This window comes from Phalacrocorax aristotelis, chromosome 1, assembly GCF_949628215.1.
Source record: "Phalacrocorax aristotelis chromosome 1, bGulAri2.1, whole genome shotgun sequence".
Classification (NCBI taxonomy): domain Eukaryota; kingdom Metazoa; phylum Chordata; class Aves; order Suliformes; family Phalacrocoracidae; genus Phalacrocorax; species Phalacrocorax aristotelis.
Window position 1 is genome coordinate 116800470 of NC_134276.1, and position 20672 is coordinate 116821141.

Here is a 20672-nt window from a genome sequence, read left to right on the forward strand (position 1 = left end):
CTATAGCTTTCCAAAGCTCTCCTCCCCACAACTCAGATCAGGGCTGCTACTGCTTTGTGTATTTCTAGGCAAGCAGCAAGGGTGCAGTGCGCTCACACACATGCATCACAGCACAGCATCATGCATCCATACCGCCTCAGACAGAGAAACACAAATACAGCCGGGCCCGGCTGCACCGCACTTGCATACGATGCCAGCTCCAGCATTACCCCCAGCATCCCTGCACCACAGACTGGCCTGCAATGGGAGTCCACAACTTGCTCTGTTTCACTTACCGAGACAAAGCTAAGAGGCATTTTAATCCTGATACGCAAGTACTTACAATGGGGACATTTCTGACAACCGATTGCTCTCCTAACAGAAGCACTCTTATAATGAGAACTATTATTTTAATTAACAGTTGGAAAGCACAGTCTAGGGACTACGTAATTTCTAATTACTGCAATGGGGTTTACAAAGTTATGCACTGGCAGTAATAGAAGTTACTGACCCCACTGGAAATTACTGGTTAAGGTCCTCTCCCTGACACTAAGCAGACAGTCAGACCAGTCACCCCAGCATTAAAACCTACAAATATGTGAAAAATTCACTGCAGTTCATAATGATTATTTTTTGTCCACAGTGCTGCTGTTTGTTTCAATCCATTTAGCAATATTCATTAGCTCCCACTTCAAATTAGGGTAATTGAGAGTAAGAGAACATGTAATAAAGTTTTTTACCAAGGGAGACGTGCCCCATTCCCTTCTCTGATTCATTTGTTGCCTCTGTTGATTTGCTGTCATGTTTTACCAGGACTCTTTCTTCAGAAATGCCAAATGCATCATGAAAAACGTTGTGCTGTCCCTTTCTTACAGTCTCACAATCACTGAAGATTTTAAATCATACATTTCTCTTTCCTTGTATTTTATTATCTTACAAGGGAAGGATATTAAACTCCAATGTCAAGACTGTTTTGCCTCTGACCCTTTTTCATGGCTGCAACCACGGATACCAAAACCCTAGCAAAACTCATGTGTGTCAACAATCCTTAAAATAAATACTAACAGTCTTACAAGAAAACTGATGTTAACCATACCATTGTCTGGGATACTTCAAATTCTTCCTCTCGAGGAATCTCAGTCACTCGCATTAAATGACTCCCAATTGAGACATGAGAACTGGCAGCAGCGTAAATACCCACAGAGCACTGGCTGGTGCAGCTGACAGCCAGATGGGATCACAACGGCAACAGAAAGATAGCACTGAGTCTGGACAAGCAGCTCAGACACCAGCCTGAAACTTTGGAGAGTGCCCTCAGGTTCCTACTCCAGCAAGTTTTGTGTCTGACAACAGGCAAGTCACCTGAGCCTTTCTTTGCCTGAAATCCCCGTCTGAAAAATGAATACAGTGGCCCTCACCTACAGCTAAGGAAGTGCTGAGATCCTACAGGAATTCAATCTTCTGAGATAGAAAATAGATGGACAGGGGAGCCAGGAAAAAAAAAAAAAAGCTTTATGTTTGAAGGAAAAGCAGTTGCAGAGGAAGAAAAAGCAGGATAAAAGAGTTTAAGCTCTGTGTCTGTAGAGCTACAGTGAAACACAGATAGGGCACTCTGTGTGTACCCCTGCAACATGCACAAAAGCAACAGAGGACTATTTCCATTTTGTAATAGCAGGTTTTTTGTAACCACGAGGGTCCAGGGCTGTCAGGCAAGACCTGAAGGAAAGGTCATATCCCTCATTCAAGCAGCTACTAATATAGTTTGAAAAACAGCTGAGCTCTTGTATACAAAGCCTTCTGCATGTACTTTGCTACCTCACAGGCTTCCTGGTGAGGCAGGGAATAAGTGTTATTCCCATCTGCCAAAAGATAATCTGAGTTTGAATGGCCTACTGAAGGCTGCATGTGAAATTACACTGAATTTGATTCAGCTCAAGTTCCCAGTGCTCCCTCCACAATTCTCATTGTGTGTCAAGACCCACTTTCAAGTTCATTACCTTCATGTTTTGAATTAGCAGCTACCATCTGCATGCAAATGTACTATTTGCAGCTAACATTTCAACAGCTTGCAAAAACTGTGAAAACTCTCAGAAGAGATGCAGCTCGTTCCTTCCAGCGCTGTTGCACGGCTTGGGTTCCTGTGTGCTGTTCTGCGTTCTGCCACAGATTCACAGGATCACCAGGGCACATCATTAAATCTCCTCACAACACCGTCTCTCCTGGGTGCGCGCTGGAAATCACAACGATGTGTGCACGACTTCACTGGGGAATGGTTCCGATTAACGACTGTGAGCTGCTCTGCACTGCATGGATGGAAGACGCTACGGACATGTGAACCATAAAGTTAAAAAGCGATAACTATGAATTTCTTCATTAAAATCATCAGCTCGTGATTTGTACTGGATTTCTCTTGCTGACTGCACATAGCAAGCTATACACATGTGCTTTGTTTATGAATGCAAAAGCCCCATAGTATGCCTCATCTCTCTGCTAGTTCTTAATATGAGGAGCATTCACCCTATAATTCTGCAACTGGTATCACACCAGATCTGGAGACTGCCCAGCCTCTGCCATAATAATTCAGCCAGTTTTCTGCTGCCTTAGAGCTGGTGTTACAGAGCTACTGCTGTTGGGTCCCTACTGATTTACACCATCCAGCGTCTGTGTCAGTCCAATATGCAAAATAGTTCATTTGACCATGCAAACCATATTAAAGAGACCTGCCATACATTTGCAATTAGGCACTGAAAAATGAAGTGGCAAGACTCAACATCTGCTTTGAAAAAGCTCTGGTTTAGGCCAACAAAACTGATTTTCACAAACCTGTGGCGAACATGCAGTTTTTAAAAAATGGGGCTTTTTCCCAGGATACGAGAGCTGCAGGACCAAGAATAGAAGGATGAGTTATAAGCCTTTCACAGCAGAGATTTATCACGGAAATTCTGACAACCGTCAATGTGAGCAATGCCGCCAGGCACCACTCACAATCCACAGCATCTTTCAAACCTGTCGGGGGTTTTTAGAAAGGGCTAAAAATAAATGCAGAAACGCAGCAATATACACACACACATATATATATTATTGTTCAAAAAAGAACAGGTGGTCCTGCCAGCATTGTAAACACAGATGACTCCTGAAAGCAGCTAACAAATGCCCAGCCAAGCAGCGTTTCCTAGGCATACAAGCAGCACATTCAGAGCTCTCCTTGAGTTCTCCCAGTCTGCAAGCCACGATCATCTGGGATCCTGACTCTCTGTCATGACAAGGCCTGAGGACTTCCAGGCGTCTTGATCTCCTTCACCCAGCGTATTCACACAATTCCACCCTCCTGGCCTCCTGTGGATTATTGCCCTTCTGAAAATAACACACATGGAACAGCTGGTGGGTCCAGAAATGTCTTGAATGTAAATAGCATGGGTCCCTGCGATGAGGTTTATGTCCCCTCTTCTAGCTCCACACCACTTGATCTGACCCCCATCCTCATATAACAGGGAAGAGTATATACTGAAGGGGAAAAAGAATTAGGGTGCTATAGACAGCCCACAGAAACTCAAACGGTCAGTCTCGACGACTGCATGTTGAAAGCCATCAGGTCTACCACCTGCAGTGAAGGCAAAGAAGAAAATGGGGAGCAGCCTTGGAGTCTCAAAACATAACCTAAGCCTGCAGCAAAATAAAATGATAACATTTTACCCCAGGTTCTGGTTATGTCTCCCCCAGCCCACGACAGGAAGAAGACAGAGGCCACGGGTTGTATCACACACACACACACACACACACAAATCCTCTTGTTTGGTCACTTCTGTGTGAATACGAAAGTATAATGAAACAACTCACTTTGCTAGGAACCCACTGTACAGCTCACAATGATCTCTTTGTAGCTCTTCTCCCCTGGGTGCTTAGAAAAAAGACAACTATAATCATTTATACTTGCGCCATCTCCTTTTAATTTCATATCATCCCAAACCACTTGATGTAATATATATTCACATGAAGCAAAGGAGGTGGTAAAGATTAAAAGTGCCAAACTGTTAAATGCTGCCACAGGGGAGCACATCTGCCAGCACCTCAGAGCACCCAGCCCCAGGACGCAGCATCTCAGCTGCAGCGAAAGACTGGCAGCTCTTCCACCTCACCCGGACAGCTCCACCACGCAGACATGAAGAGTCCACCTGATGTGGCTGGGAACAGCTTATCCAGCTTGCTTCTGGAGGCTCCTACTTATCTCAGCCTTCATTTGCACAGGAAACACACTCTTTCAAAGTTGAAGAGAAAACTGGCCTGCTGTTATCCCAAACAGGCGCATAATTGAGTCGGCATGATGCCGCAGACTACCAAACGCAGCAGATGGCTGTAGGCATCATCCAGTTTAGGATGACAAAGTTTGAACAAAAGAAAAACAGAAGGCAGGGAGTGCATCTTCTGTGCTAGGTTACAGGGCAGGGGATGGACCTTCACACAACTGGCCCAGCACACAGCTGGCTTCCAGCTCTCCCACTGCCGCACTGACAATGACCAAATGCCCAAGCCTGTAATTTAAAAGGAAAAGAGAGTGAAAATCATGTGGTCCCCGGCAAAAGGGACACAAAACAACTGATTGTCTGATACCCTGTTTCTAAAATCCACAGAAGAAAATCTCCAAAAGTGTCCTCATGATACCAACCCTAAACGCCGCAACTCTGACTTCCAGGACTGTCCCACATAACCTGCAGGAATTCAGAAATAAAATTATGACCTGCAAGTATCGACACACACCACTTCACTGCTGAAAGGTAAAGCACTGTTGTGAAAGCATGCAGAAAAGGAGATGAGATGCATAGATCTGCACACGGTACCATGAACGGTGTCTTGCAGGAAGGGCTTCGTCTGCAGTGGCATTCAGGAGTTTATTTTTGCCGATTCCACCCCAAAGGATCACAGAAATTAGGAGTGGAAGCATTCCTTCCATTTCCCCAGGCGCCTTGCTCGCAAAGCAGCTGGCTACAAGGTTCACAACCACAGACAGACTGGAGTAGACAAGAATGATACAGCTCCATAGGAAGCAGTAGGGCACATTTGAACAATTTATAAATAAATTTCTGCTCTTTGTGAATGCAATACAGCTTACGTGCCCAGACTGACTAGTTTATAATAGCCGCGGTGGTCACCAACCCTGACAGGACACAAAGACATCACGATTTGCTCTACAGCTGGGAATGGCGAAAGCTCTTTCAGCCGCAGGGTAAAGCGGTCTGTGATTCTGAACATGAAAACTGCACGTATTCTTTCCCATGTTGCAAGAGTGGAGACCTGCCTGTTAGAACACCTGAGATTTCAGTTGCTGTAGTCACTTCAAGGGACCAGACTGAAAGCACCTTAACTGTATTGAGAGAGCCAGTCATGGGAATGTTTTGTGGTGGAAGCAGTACTTGGAAGGGTAGGAGAACACCTCGTGCTACAGCAGAGCAGCAGACACTCCATCCAGAAGCGGACATATTCCATGCACTCAATGCAGTTCATGGAGCTGCCCCAAAACAGGCACATGCCCCACTAGAGTGGGACAGGGAGACATCACGCTTGGCATGAGGTGCTCATGGCTCACTTAGGGCACTCACATCAGCCTGGTTGTGCCACCCTCCTCCAGCGGCCAGCATCACTACTAGGTTCCCAGAGCAGCTGCAGCCTGGGTTGCATAGAGCTGCGGGTGAATGTTTCCAGCCTGCTCCCCTTGCTCATCAAAAAGCATGTGGGAAGGAACCAAAGAAGCCAAGGGGATACAAGTCTATTTTCTGACCCCTACCATTCAGGGGGAAAAAAACCTCACCTGCCTAAGGGGTGCCTAAATTCTATTTGTGTCTCTACCACGCAGTCATTTCACTGTAAATCTCTGATTTTCACCACAACAGCTATAGCCATTTGTTCAGGGAGAAGGCATTTGCCTAATCCAAGAAACAATAAAACACTGAAACTCATCAGACTAAATTGTTTCTTTGGTGGGCATTTTTTAAACGCTATTAAATTTCAATCCATGTTGTGGGGGAAAAAAATAATCTAATCGTGATATTTGGTCACATACCTTATCAATGTATCAGCCACACAACTGGGTGGTTTGGTTGAATTATGAAACACACTATGACTCAGTTTCCTCTTCAGGAAAGCGAGGACGTAAATGTAAACTTATCATATAGGAGCATTCTGAGGTGTGATACATTTGTGAAACAGTATAAAAAGGTAAATGATAGCAACGGTAATACTTTGCACAGGTAGCAATCATTGTAATTTGGTTAAATTCCAGCCAGGAGGAAATCTGGACTCTGCTTTCAGAGAGAAAGGTTTCCTGAAACTTGCTTGTTCGTTATAGTTCATTAACTTCCCCCAGTGAAACAAAGCTCACCCACAGCGGCCATTGCAATAGCCTTCTGCTCCTCGTCTGGTCACAAAAAGCAACAGAAGGGTAAAAATAACAGGTCCTTTGAAAATGTTTCTGCAAAGACGATGCATCTTAGAATAAATTTCTACACAGTTGGACAATGAAAAAAAAAGGGCAACACCATTTGCTAAAAAATTGACAGCCGCCTGCTATTTTGGAGAGCTCTCCTCTAATTGCATGCACCTGCTGTGGCATGGTATATTCTAAAATATATCTTAACAGTAATGTTGCTTGGCGGCAGCCAAGCCCCACCCCGGAGGGACCCTGCAGTCCCAGTCTTCACAACTTCACAGGAACTGGAGTTTTCTTCCCAGGTAACATTTGAATGGAAATTCAATAAAATCACTGAGAGTTGCTTTCCTTGTTCCGCCTCTGCTCATTTCTCATTTCGCCTCTCGCTCTCTCCCTCCTTCCCTTCCTCCCCATAACTACATTTTCCTATTCCCTCTCCCCAGCACCCTTGCTGCCCTCACCCTCCCCCCCCCCAACAAAAGACTTAGGCTTGATTCCTCCATTTATTATTTTCTTGACTTCCAAAATATTTTTTCCTTCTCTCTCTGCTCTGCTTCTGCCTCTGTGTTTCACATGCTCTAAGCTTAGAAAACTGAGGTAACCCTTTCAGAACAGCACTGCTTTGAGAAGATCACCAGATTCCCCCCCACCTGCATGTCCTGGTGGCTGTGCCAACCTCTCACCACCTGCAGAAGCTCGTCCCTCTGGCCTTTGTGCAGGTCACCATCCTCCGCCTCCTATTGCTCCTTCATCCTTCTCCTGATCCCTGCACACACCAGCTGACTGTGACTCTTCCGGTGCCTCCTGCCACCACCGCTCCAACCAGAGGTCCTGCAAGCTCTGCTTGAATCAGTGCTGGGTACTGCTCCTAAGAGGCAGATAAAGGCATCCTCAGAATTGACACTCAGGGGACTTGGTTTCTACATCCGGGTCTTCCAACAACAAGGCAAATTAATCAGTTGTCTTTGCCACAGATTTCTATCTGTAACATGGTATTTGTGCTCCAGAATAGTTTGAGGATACTTGCTTTTAAAGTCTGGCAAGCACTGAGCTGCTCTGGTGACAGGGGTCACAGATGAGTTTCCAGCAGGCCCCCCGGGGAGCAGGAGATCCCAGGTCTGCCAAGTGGACATTTACAGGCACATGCATTCAGCCTGCACTGAGCTTCTTTCCCAGCCTCATATCAGCTTGGCACCCATGCCACGTGTATCCACATGGTGCTCCTCTTTCTTTCAGGGGTGACCTCATGGGAAACAACCTTGTCTCTCTTTCCAGGATTTCTTTAATTGCCTGCAGCGGGACAAATGGAAAGTGGGACAGCTAGGAACCAGGGAGAGGTAGGTGGGGTAGGAGGGTATGCTGGGGCTGAGGACACTGTGTCCTCTCATCCTCACTGCCCCAGCTGGCCCCAGACAGCTCAGGCAGCCTCCAGGCTGCCAGCACTTGCTGTAGGTGCTGAGCTTTTGAATGCAATGGAGTCAAGCAAAGGGTCTCTGTTGGTGTACAGGGCTGCTGATACCAGACCAGCAACCGCAATGCCAGCCCTAGTGTTAAGTGTCAGGTACGGCTTTCTGACATTCACCCTCCCTGTCACGCAGGGCGCACCACTGGCAACAGACCAGAGGAAAGGTATCAGGAAGCATACAGGTACCAGAAAGCTCAGAGTCTAGGCAGGCAACAGACCTGCACGTTTCAGACAAAGCAGAAAATCAAAATCATAGAAACAGAGGCAAGATCCTCCCCAGAGGAAGGGGTGCTCCAGACTAGGGCAGCAATGAAGCACAGAAGGGACTCCTCTACCCTTGTAGCAAACCATAGGCACTTTATGAGGCTCCAGAGACACCGACACCTCACTGTAGCAATCTCCACTCAGTAGCTTTCCTGAAGACGCCGTTTACTGTAGGCACCCTCTTTGGCCTGTCTCCATGGCATTTTCCTGGCAGGCTACCTTTCAAAGACCACTTTCCACCAGTTCCAGTGTTTCAGGGAGTGCTCCAGCTCCCAAAAGACAACACCCACTTCCAAATGGGAAAACCAGAGAGAGGGACACAGTGAGTGCAATGTAGTCAGGTCTGCAGTTGTCTACGGGCAAGTTAGAGAGCTGATCTTTACAGACAGTAAAATAACTGTTCGATAGCTTCCACCAACATCCTGGTTTCTGTAGAACTTCCCTTCATCTCCTTGTAGATTTTTAAGATGTTGGCACCGTGAAAGAAGGAAGAGAAACAGGGACATGAGACAGACGACAAGGGTAAACGAGGAAAAGGAGAGCACCAAGAACTATCAGCACAAGTAGGAAGAAAAGGGAAGGATAAAAGAAGTCCTGGGTAAAGCAGAGATCCAAACCTACAGGAGGAGTGCTAGAGCCTATAACGTGCGTAAGGAGGCAGGATGGCAGACAAAGGGGAAACACAGGAATCCCTAATAAATCTAAGTCAAGCGGATGTGGTCCACGGAACAAGCAAACTGCTTATTCCCTGATAAAAATACTACTTATGCAAAACTGAAATCACCACCAAGTCTTGAACCAGAAGGTTCACGGGAGCCACGGAGACAGGAACCTGTTGATTGCTTTATCATGCCCAAGAAAGGCTTTATTAATGCACAGCTCTCTAGTTTTCACATATATCAACGTTATTAGCTACTATGCTAAAAAGACGCTAAATAGCATCGAAGAGTTAATTTGTGCAGACTCACTGGTCCTGCACATCTGCCAGGAAAGGAAAAGCAACAGTCTGAAGAAGCGAGGAGTGGAACATGCACCTCCAGGCACCCGGTTCACATTCACCCTGGGACAGCTTCGCCGAGTGCTGCCAGGAGATGCCAAGAAGCAGCTCCAATGTTGCAAATAACCCTGAACCCCTCCAGCTAACATCAGGTTACCCACAGGGTGGGGCCGTGCCTTCACCCACCTCACTGCTGCAGCTCATCTCCAGCCCTGTCTTGGCTCCCAAAGCCATGGAGGGGATGAGACTAGGTCAAGGCCCACTGCTCCCCGCCGAGGGTGTCTGCACCTGGGCACCTAAAGTGAAAAAGAACTTGCTGAACAAATTCACAGTGAAAAAAGCCCTTATTTAAACAAGAGCAACAAATGAATTGCCATCACCATATTTAACACCAATTGCAAACCTTTGCTGGTGAGGTGAACGGGGCAACCCAGTAACAGTGTGGAGAGAAACAAGCTACAGGGATAACGAGCTATTCCCCTCCCTTGGCAAAGCACTGCCATGAACACCACATTGAGGGGGCAAAGCTTCTCCTACTGCTTGTGCCACATCCATGCGGGCCAATTACAGACCAAACCGCTACATACATGTGCCTGGCCCATATGATATTTGAGCCAAATGCAACATCCCCCCTCCCCAAAACCTCCTAACTAGCAGGAGGGCAGAGGCAGCCAGGTGGGGAGGAACTCGGGGACCCCTCTCCCTCCACTCTGGACTAAATTCAAGGCACCGGCAAGCACCAGCGTGAGCTCTTCCACGCCAACGCACCACCCCCGCGGCCAAGCGCGCCTTCGGAGGGCAAAAGAAATAAATAAAAAAAAAACAAAACCAAAAACAAACAAACACCAGAAAGCCAGCCCAGAAGGAGCTCTGCCTCCCGGGGAGCCGCACGCTGGCACGCAGGGGGTTAGCCCGCAGGCTGGCCGTTTCTCCGGGGAAGATGAAACTAAAGAGACAAGAGAGGGCAGGAGCGAACGGAGGTGAGGGGCAGCCCGCGGGGCAACCGCCCTGCCCGCCTTGAGGAGGCGGCGGTGACGACGCCCCGGGGCGGGACCGCCCCAGCCCCCCGCGCCTGCGCACGGCGGCTTCCCCGGAACTCCCGCCCCGCCCCGCGGCGCGGCGCCCGCCGGGAGCTGTAGTCCGCCGCCGGGCCCCGCAGCTAACGGGAGGCGGGGAGGGGACTCCGCTTCCCGGCGGGCACCGGCGGCCGCGGCTGTGACAGCGCCGCCGCCGCCGCCGCCATGGGCTGGGGAAGGCGGCTGGGCCTCCTGGGCGGCCTGGCCCTGTGGGCGCGGGGGAGGCGGGCGGCGGGCGGCCAGGATGGCGGCGGCGGCGGGGAGCGGCGGGACCTGGAGCTGAAGCTGGTGCAGGTGGTCTTCCGGCACGGGGCGCGCACCCCGCTGCGGCCCCTCCCGGGGGCAGCGCCGGTGAGAGCGGGACGGGGGGCTGGCGGGGGGGCGCGGTGCCGAGCTGCTGCCTTGCTTCCACCAGCCTGTAAACGGATGGGTGCGGTTTCCCCTTCCCAAGGCACTACCGAGAGTAAATTTAGGCAAAACGCGGGAATTTGGAAGCGTAACGGTGGCAGCGCCTGTTGGCGGGGCGGGCGGTGGCGGGGGAGCACCCTCGGCGGCGGCTGCGAGCGTGGGCTTCCACGCCCGGCGCGATCCCATCGAGCCGCCTTCCCCGCAGCCTCCAGCGAGGCGGCCTCCCGAGCTGGCGAAAGAGGCCTTTCGGCGTGTAACAGCAGCAATAACTATCTCCTACAGATCCTTTTCCTGTAAGGGGAGAAAAGCAAGCACGGCCTTTCCTGCGCATCATCCGTGCGAGGCCAAGGTGCAGCACTGCTGTCATTTCTGTACGTGCTGCACGAAGAGAACAGTTCTCTTCAAAAGTGTTTTACAATGAGGGTGGTGAAACACTGGCACAGGTTGCCCAGAAAGGTGGTAGATGCTCCATTCCTGGAAACATTCAAGGTCAGGTTGGATGGGGCTCTGAGCAACCTGATCTAGTTGAAGACACCCCTGCTCATTGCAGAGGGGTTGGACTAGACAGCCTCTAATGGTCCCTTCCAACCCAAACTATTCTATGATTCTTGGACTCTGTGTTATTGGCAAGGCAGCACAGAATAACAGTCCAGCATTGGTTTTAATGCTTGTGAAAGTCCTTGCTTTTCACTGAAGTACTGTTTGTTTTGAAACAGGTAGAATGGCATCCCACTCTTTTAGATGTACCTGCTCAGACTAAGTTTGACTACATGGTGACTGACCTAAATGGAGGACCTCAACCTCCCTCGCACTATGAGGAGCAATACAAAAAGATCACATTCAAGGTGGGGCTGGTTTTCATGGTGGTTTCATCTTCCCTCTGTAGACTTTATTTCCATATTCTACTGGAGACCCTTCCTTTTCTTTGCGCTTAGGGTGGTGCAATAGCGGGACAGCTGACAACAGTAGGGATGCAGCAGATGTTTGCCCTGGGGGAAAGGCTGAGGAGAAGCTATGTGGAAGAAACCAACTTTCTCTCACCAACATTTAAGCCTGCTGAGGTTTTGTGAGTCTCTCACTTCCCTCCTGGACCGTCCCTTGCTTCCTCCCTCCTAACAAGTAGCCCTGTGCTAGGGAAACTTTCTGACCAGCATACCCTTCTCCACTCTGTAGCAGACTGACTGGCCCCTGGGCCTTCATCTTTGCCTAGCCTGCAGAGCCCAGTACTAGAGCTCACCACACAGTGCATCCAATTCCCCAGCAGTCCTGAGGGTGAGGCCAGCAACAGATTCATCTCACCTACGTTTAGCCATTGACAGTGTTATTATGCACCTTTATGGTGCCTGAAAAGAAACAGGCATTTCTGGAGCACAGTTTAACTCACTGCAGATTAAATAGCTAAAGTTCAGTGAGATGAAGCGCACCCCTACTACTCACTTCAGCAATGCTGGGAGCGTCTGGTTTAGGATGAGATAAAAATTACAACAGAGAAGTGCCAATGTGTTATCTCTGCTGTCTGTGAAGGGAGGTTAAAGGGCAGTTCAGATATAGGTGTCTAAAGCAAGGCAAGGTGAATCCCACCACAGGTTGCCAAAGCCACAGTGAAAGCACTACCCTTAGATCCAGCAAATACTCCCCAGCTGCAGCTCTGTGCACGTGAAGGAGAAAGTGCTACGTCACTAACTGCCTTCTCTCTTTCAGCATCCGTTCCACTAATATTTTCCGAAATCTGGAGTCCACACGGTGCCTGCTAGCTGGGCTGTACCAACAGCAGAAAGAAGGTTGGGGAGACTTCTGACCAGTGCCTTTCCTTTCTTATTCTTGCCTAGATGCACACACCTCGTACATCCCAACTCTCCCTGGCTCCTGGTCATTACTTCTTACCTGGTTCTTCGTGCCTGGCCCTCTTCCCCACACTGTCCTGGTTCTGTATATTCTTTATCAACTTGTCACTTACTCCCTCTTTTTGTGTAACTTTCTGCTGGTGCTCAGCTTGGATCTGTTGCCATGAATGCTGCAATTTCAGACCTGCTAAGGAGGTTAGCATTAACCCACTTCAGAATGAAGAGTGCAAAATTTCCAGGTCCAATGTTCATCTGAAAAAAGTTTCTCAGAGAAACCCAAGTATTTCTGCCACAGGAGTACCAAGATCCTTTACAAGTTCAGTATTTGGAGTATCTTTCAGCTGTATCCTACAGTTGACAACTACTTGTATGTCCTAGAAATACGCTCTGGGTTTTGAAGATCTTGCCTCTGCTCCCTCTGTATTCAGTTCCAGGAACACAAAGCAGAAGTGACTTGCCAGAGCTCCTTACGCCTCATGACACAGAAACTAGTTTTTGTCACATACGAACACTAGAAAAAACAAACAAACTAGAAAGCTTTACCAGGTGCGCAGCAGACACCCCTGTGGAATTAAATGCTGTGTGCAGACAAACAAGCACAGTGGCTTGAATTGCAGGTGATAGCTCGGGGGGAGGTGCTAGTTGACAACAGTGGACTTGAGCACAAAGGCTGTGGGATTGATTAAAGCAGTCTAAAGCCAGCCAGATGCACTAGTGATCACAGAAGTTCCTTCTTCCACAGGATCTGTTGTCATTGTCACTGATGAAGCAAGCTCTGAAATCCTCTACCCCAATTACAACAACTGCCAGCGCCTGAAATGCCTGAGCAGGTAATTGCCAGCCATACCTCCCCATATGACTTCATTGCCGTTTCATTTCAGCAGTAGTAATTTAAAACAGCAAATTTTCTTCCCATTTCCCAATTTCTTCCCCTGCCACTTACTGTTCTTTGGGAATGGTTAGCTAGTTGTATAAAATACTCAGTGAGGGGAGCCGTATACCAAGCAGCGGCACCAGAAAAAAAGAAAATAAGAAAGGAGAGACTTTTTCTTGAAAGACCAATTTAATTTCATCTGTGTCTAGCAAGTACTCATTACTAGCTAATGTACAGCTATTCTGCTGCACTGCTGCAGGGCAGAATTAATGTCATCTACATCCCTTAACAAGCCTTTCAAGTGTGAACATATTGGGCCTCCTTTTCATATTCAGCTTCTGGTTTGGGGGTTATTACAGCATTCCCGTCGCATTTATACCTTGAAGAAACTGAAATATACTCAGCCTTGACACATTTAACAAAGCTTAATGAAGTAAAATAAGGAACATCCTACACAGAACACTCATGTTTGCAGAATCAGGTGTGCTAACTGCCTGTGCCAGGTTGGGCATGGAGTAGAAACAGAAAAAGAGGGGCAAATGTATTAGAGTTTGGTTGGATTACACATGAGCGTATTTTGGTCTAAAATTCAAGAGTTGTCAGAATTCCCTTGCAAAAGCTCATTACATAAAGCTTGACTCTGCAGGCAAAGGGTTGTTTTTGACAGTGGTGAGGTGCCAGCCTATAGAAGCAGTACATTCAGCCTCCTCTGGTAACATCAACTGTCCAAAAAGGGAGTGAAATGCAAGCTAGTGTGCTCCCTCCCCCCCAGCCCACCAACTGAGCACATTTTTGTGACCACATCAAGGTGGATTTTTTTAAGCTGTAGTAAGAAGCACTGCCTCAGCTTACAGGCTACCTATGCCAGAACTCCTAGCACGTTTGATTTCAAACAGAAACTAAAGCTGTTCATAAAAAAAAAAAATTAAAAGCAAACTTAAAAAACTTCCCACCTCCTCCCCAACAGATCAAGGTCAGAGAAAGCAAAACCTATGCAATGTATTTTGCTTGAAGTACATGGCCAACATGGATATTCTCAACTACACTTTTAAAAATAAAATTTAAAACAGTGAAGAGGCAAATAGCTTCTAACAAAGTGAGAGGTGAATTTAAGCTACAAGTGAGTATCTAGGTGTTTCCCTTTTCCCACAGCATACAGCAATCAGTTCAAAGCTTCTGCCCTTTCTTCTTTCATGAGGCAGTTAAAGGCTACTCCCTGAAGACACAGACTTGTACTGTTCCAGTATGACCAGATCTCTTAACTGATACACAGCCCTTGCTTATGGGAACCACTTCTGAGGTGTTCACATCTCATCTTAATTTTTTCCCCCCACACCTCTGAGACAGCAGATAGCCAGCTCCAATCCTTGACACCTAGACACAGTGTCTGTCTGCTCTGCAACTTAAGACTCCCAACATCAGGAATCCCTCAGGATCCTGTGGTGCTTCTCTTCTACCCATCACTGATGTGAGACAGCTCCACTGGGCTGGGGTCACAAAAAAACCCCAAAAGATAAAAAGCCTGATGTGTGAAAAGTTTGTGTTTTCTTAATTCCCCGACAGGTATAAGTTGAAGAACGCTCTGCAGCAGCCAGGTATCTCTGATGACTTGAAAACAATTAAGGAGAAGATGGGTATTGATGATGATAAATCTGTGGATTTTCTTCTCCTTCTTGATAACATTCTTGCTGAACAGGTGAGCTGAGGAGTTCTGTTGCACTGTCACAGAAAGAAACATCCCTTTACCACGCATATGGAGGAAGCCAGAGTGCCAGCACCCACTGACACCAGTGGGTACTCCAGCACCTTTCAGAGCAATCCATAAAGTTTACAGAAATAGCATGGCCTTTTTAAAAGGCAAGATGTGGAGTCAGCCTTGCTCGAGGATGGATGTAAGACTTGACTCTAGTATTTATGTTCTTACGTTGAAATCCAGTATCTCTTTCAAGTGTAATGAAGTAGAGCTAAGAGAGCAGTTGGGCCTTGCTTACCCCATTACAAAGTGCTTTCCTTTTTTGGCAGCCAGCCCCCAACAGAGTCATCTTAATCCTGGTTCCACGATACTACCTGTGACCCAGATTGCTTCTGCTAACTGGAAGGGAGCTGGGCATATTTGTACCCCCCTCAGTACCTCTTTTTTGCTGGAGCTAATGGTAATTGGTCTGGCTGTTGGTTGAGTAGCTCAAAGCGTTACAGTCTCTTCACACAGAAACATCCTTAAGAACAAACATCCCTCCTTTTGGTACATGGAGCAAGTCTTGTTTGTTTAGAACCATCCTAGGTCTCCTCAAGTAAATACCAGAGTACAATCCTGTAGTACAAATGCTGTGACAAGAACAGCTGTTTTCCATGGGCAGTCATCCATGCGTCTTCAGGCTGGGTTCAGAAAGGGTCAAACCCGATTGTTACACAACATCTTCTCCTTCCAGGTGCACAATTTGCCAAGCTGCCCTGTGCTGAAGAACTTTCAGCAGACAGTTGAGCGTCGATCTGTTGACTCGCTGCTTTTCGTTCTGGAAGATGGTTCAAGGTGATTGCCCGTATCCACGCCTCCAGCCTTAGGCGTTGTCTTAGACTTACTCAGGATGGATGAGCTAACACCAGCTTACTGCGGCAGAAAGAAGTCCTTTCTGACCTGCTGCATTCCCCCACAAGGGGCTGCTGCCCCCTCATGAGGTGTGTGCCTCAGCCATCTCAGTGTAAAGTCCAGTGCCTTGAGTCAGGAACATGAGCTAGGACAGAGGTGTCCAGATGGAGGAGGCCAAGATGTGGGCTTAGGCCCTGTTTGCTGACAGTTGTGGATAGTAGTCTCCAAGGAACAGTAGTAAGTCCCTGAGGTAGGCAGCAAATGCCTCAGTTGCTGTGGCTGTTGAAGTGAACCTGTGACAAAGGCAAAAGCAGAAGAGAACAGGAGATGCTTCCAGCCTGAGCGCTGAGGCTGCACAGGCGAGGCTGCCCGTGCAGATGCACAGCTAAAATCTGAATTCTAACCTGGGAATTTTTTCCCCAGGATAGCACCTGCACAGCTGGGCTGAGAGGAGTTGATGCTAGTGGAAAAGGTGATACCAGGCCCTGCGCACATGTAACTACTTGCAGAAGAATCTGCTGCTACATGCAGTTAATTACCTCCTCCACAGTTGTTTGTAAAGGTGGCTGAGTTGCTAGCCTAGCAGCTGTTGTCCTTTCAGATTTATTCACAGCTGCCATATTCACCAGCTCTTCTCAGGTGGTGGTATACAACTGCCGTTTCTGTTAGGGCAGTTGCCCTTAGCCTTTTCTTTAACTTGTATTAGAGATATCAAGTACTGAGAGACTGATTTCCCCCACTCCCACCACACCCAGCAGAGCCACAGTCACACTCATCCTCCATTTCCACGGATGTATTAATTAGGTAGAGGGAGTTTCTTCACACCAGAAGTTGTCTAAAGATCTCCTCTTTGTTCAGTACAGGGATAAAAGCTGCCACCTTCTTGAAGCCCACCCCTCCCCTTCCAGCCAAAGACCCCAACCACTTCAGCTTCTGTTTTGCAGTCAACTAGATTCATCTTCCCTAGCTGAAATCCAGGCATCCAAAAGTCACAGCTAGAGAAACAAAATATAATTGAGAACATCAAGGAGTTTCTGTTTGCCTTTATGTGGGCCACACCTCATGAGACTGCTTGTTAACAGCTCTCCCCTCCCGATCCGCAATCATGTTAAATCTCTGCAGTGACTATGCAACTGCTGAAAGAAAAAGTAACCATAGGAATTGCATTTAATAGTTCTTGGCTACACTCAATACATGTTATCAATTTGTAAGAGAAAAGCAGGTTCCCAGGTGTTCGTTTCAAATCAAATAATTTTAAAGTTTAAAAACTAGTAGATTTATTTCTGCTTCTTTTATAGAGAAGTTCTTCAGATGTGTGTTGGTCTCCTTTTCTACACCTTACAGAAGAACATTGCAGAAGCAGTAGATCCCTCATCTCCAGCTGAAAAGGCCAGGTACGGGGCAGATCTCTTCCTCTAATCGTTAAAAATTCTGACTTGCTGTCAGCGTGAAAAGCTGGTTCAGAAAGATGCTGATTATGTGGGTAAAGAGAATGAGCGCTCATCTGCTAGAAAAAGCATGAGTGCTACTGGCTATCCATGGAGGAACACAGCTAACATTTTAGGTTTGTGGGTTTTTTTCCTTCCCTTTTTATCAGAAAGCTCATTCTCTATGCCTCTCATGACATTACCCTTATTCCTCTCCTGGTGGCACTGGGCACCTTTGATCGCAAGTGGCCACCTTATGCTGCAGATGTGACCCTGGAACTGTATCAGCACAGGCAGTCCCAAGAGTGGTTTGTTCGCGTATCTTACCATGGAGAGGTAAGATCCCTGGGGGAGTCCATCATACAAATCTTGGGGTTTGGTCTTGCCATGCATGCACATAAAGCTGTGAAACAAGACTTGTTCCAAGCATGCCGTCAAGGCAGATCACAGAGTAAGACACCTACCCATAGTAGCCAAGATATCTTTTCTGTTGAGCTGGCTATTGATCTCATGTGAGTTTAGGCCAAGACTTTGAACCTCTGCCTGTATCCTTGCCTTGACTAGTGTATTTCCCTGCCACCAAATGCATCTGTATCAGATAAAAAGGGGTTTGGCAGCACACAAGATCTATGATTTTGTCTCTTTGCCTTTGCAGGAGCAAGTGGTGAAAGGATGCAGAGCAGGTCTCTGCCCACTCAAAGAATTTCTAGAAGTTCTTTCGCAGTACGCAGTCAGTCCAGAGCAGTACAATAACCTGTGCTCCCAGATGGAGGGAGATCAGCAAACTGACTCATGAGTAAGTTGTCTTAAATTAAAATTAGTTTATTGTCACAATCTTTGACTATTTCCTTTATTTTCCTGTCAGCCTTCCCTATTCTAAAGACATTTTAGATGAGGGGACTTTTTCCTACCAGACACAGGGTGGCACAGTGTCACTTTTCACCATTAGCAGCACGATGAAAGAAGCCACGTCATAGAATGGCTTGGGTTCACTTCTGAGCATTCACAAAAGCGTGGAGAGGCTGAAAACAGTGAGGGAAAGAACAGACCTTTTTAAATTGCCCTGCTGCTTCAGGAATACGAGAGAAAACATACTTGTGCCTCATATGCTGGGACTGTGGGATGAAGCCCAGCTTGCTCTGTGCTACCAGACTTGAGAGCTTTGACATAATAATTGCTTTTATGTATAGTGAACTGCAGAAGCCACTGTGCCTTTCCCTTTCTTTTGTCACGTTGGAGGGTTGCTCTGCAGACAGGTGAACCACCCAAACTGTGTAGCATTTAGCTACCCCATCTTCTTGAGGGCATTTTTGTGCACACAGAACCTCTCCAAAGGGACAGAAAGCCTCCAAACCTCTTCCCCTGCACTCCTGTAATTACAGAAATTCTGCTGCAAACATGCAAAATGACGACAGTGGGCCAAGTACAAGAACGGGCACTCGGTAAACTCCGCTTAATGTGCTTTAAACAAGGAAGTCCAGGGAGCTGCTATTGACTTCAGCTCTGGGCAGCATTGCATCTATCTTGCACTTGTTGAAACAGGAATACACCAGCACAGCCAACAGAAGCACTTCTAGCTGAGATGACAACACTTCTTCCTGTAAGACAGTACTACAGATCACTATGTTGCCAAAATCCCCATTTTCTCAATCAAGTAAATAAAACTTGGATCCTGACCTACTTTCTTTGCAACACGTGAAGGCTAAAATAGGGGAACCACTACCAAAATGGCCCTGCAGTTTTGGTTCTGCTCTACCCCTTTTCACTTGGTGAAAACAGACTGCAGTGATGTTAGTGTAAGTCACTGACAGATCTGTGACTGGAGGCACTACGGTACCTTCTCCCTGAGAAGCGTGGGCTGGATTTACCTCTACTCTTTCATTAGCCTGCCCCCACCACAATTACATGTTGACACCACGCACAGTGAACAGAATAATTTGAATACTAAATACATTGCTGGAGGTCTCACTGAACTGCTATTAGAAGCTGTCAAAAAAGCAAACAAAACATTCTTATTTTCTACCAAGTTTTTATACAGCCTAAAAACATAATGTCATTATATAAAAAGCAACAGCCGACCCTTGCTCAAGAACAGCACGTTCTGTTCTAATCAAGCGCTCTCTTATGCACGGTGTAAAGTATTTGCAGAATGGCAATGGAAACATTAGGCATACGACTGCAAGTTATTTGTGAGGCATGGGCTGATTGGGAAAGGGGTATCAGGGGACAGCATCAGAAGCTTTGGCCATACCAGTAGAGGAAGGAGAAATTCACATACCTTGTCCTAAACAAGAGCTAGGAGCATCTCCCAGCGAAACTGACCAGCAGCCAGGTTAAAAATTGCAACGCAGTCAAGGTTCACAGGACTTGGCAGTGCAAGCTGTCCTAGTGCACGCAGCATTGTTAAAGGGCGCTGCATTCACACCATTAAAATAATAGCACCACTCTCGGCAGGGTAACATACATTTCAGTGACAGCAGAAGACCTCAGAAAAACAGGCCAGCTTCTTGGCAGCGGCTAGGAAGAAGCCTCCGCTAGGAACAGGTTTCTTCATCATTGTCTCTTACAGGGTTTCTGCAGTGCCCTCTGTGCCCTGCTCCAGCCTTACCCTTCCCCTCGGTGTGCAAGTGGTTGGGCCACGCATTGCTCACATCCCACTGAGCAACTCCATGGTAGTCATGGCCCACATTAAAGGAAGAGTTCTTTCTGACCACAACTAGTGTAAATAATGATTTCAGAAGAGGATTGGTGGGACAGTGGAAGAGTTTTAGGACACAGGTAAGTGGTAAGTGCTGAACTGCAAACACGGCATGGAAGAGCTGAGGCATTTCCGAGAACACAGAATAAAAATTTCCAGAAATCAACAATTTCCCAAGGAACCAGTGCATTTACATGAATGGGCTGATTCTTTGCAGAAACTGGGAAAGACACAAATCCCAGGGGACAAAAAATAAGAAACCCAAAACTTTCTTACCCTGGGCTGCTAATATGAGAACTGCTAACACGAGCAGCTAACATGTTCAACCTCAGGTTCCCTCAAACTTGAACTGCTAAGCCCAGTTTGTCTGTCTCCCTTGCTATTTTAGTCCAATACAGTTAATGCAGGTTGGTCAACTTAAACCTAAAAGACATTTTTTTACATTTTGCATTTGCAAACCTATCCTCATATATTACGTTTCATTTAAGGCAATGTTAGTGCAGTAGGTAATTGGCAGGAAAGATGTCAACTTAAAGTTAGGGTTTTGTTTTCTCATGTAAAACATTCTCTTTTAAAAAGTTTCCAGTATCTCAGACAAAAGAGCACCACTTTTCTTTGCCGCCTCATGCTCC

At 47.1% G+C, this 20672-nt stretch overlaps 1 protein-coding gene and 1 long non-coding RNA gene across 8 annotated transcripts; one reads left to right on the top strand and one right to left on the bottom strand.

The window, feature by feature from the left end:
• Positions 1-3035: 3035 nt before the first annotated feature.
• LOC142061549 (uncharacterized) lies at positions 3036-10181 on the bottom strand. Of its 2 annotated transcripts, XR_012662143.1 has the most exons (4): positions 9530-10181; positions 9288-9422; positions 4643-4685; positions 3036-4508 (listed from the first exon to the last, which is right to left on the bottom strand). It is a non-coding gene; the product is annotated as an uncharacterized LOC142061549 (long non-coding RNA). The 2 variants fall into 2 exon arrangements; XR_012662142.1 differs by having other exon boundaries at positions 3036-4685.
• A 114-nt stretch (positions 10182-10295) lies between these two features.
• Positions 10296-19018, top strand: ACP6 (acid phosphatase 6, lysophosphatidic). Of its 6 annotated transcripts, none has more exons than XM_075102693.1 (11): positions 10296-10553; positions 11327-11455; positions 11546-11676; positions 12312-12391; positions 13197-13284; positions 14892-15024; positions 15758-15858; positions 17214-17309; positions 17513-17678; positions 17998-18138; positions 18725-19018. In XM_075102693.1, exons 1-10 carry the CDS (start codon positions 10368-10370, stop codon positions 18136-18138), a joined length of 1251 nt encoding a protein of 416 aa, XP_074958794.1. In that variant the 5' UTR covers positions 10296-10367; the 3' UTR covers positions 18725-19018. The 6 variants fall into 6 exon arrangements, with proteins under 6 accessions (XP_074958794.1, XP_074958821.1, XP_074958812.1 ...); XM_075102720.1 differs by having other exon boundaries at positions 10353-10553; positions 17608-17678; XM_075102711.1 differs by having other exon boundaries at positions 10353-10496.
• Positions 19019-20672: the final 1654 nt, after the last annotated feature.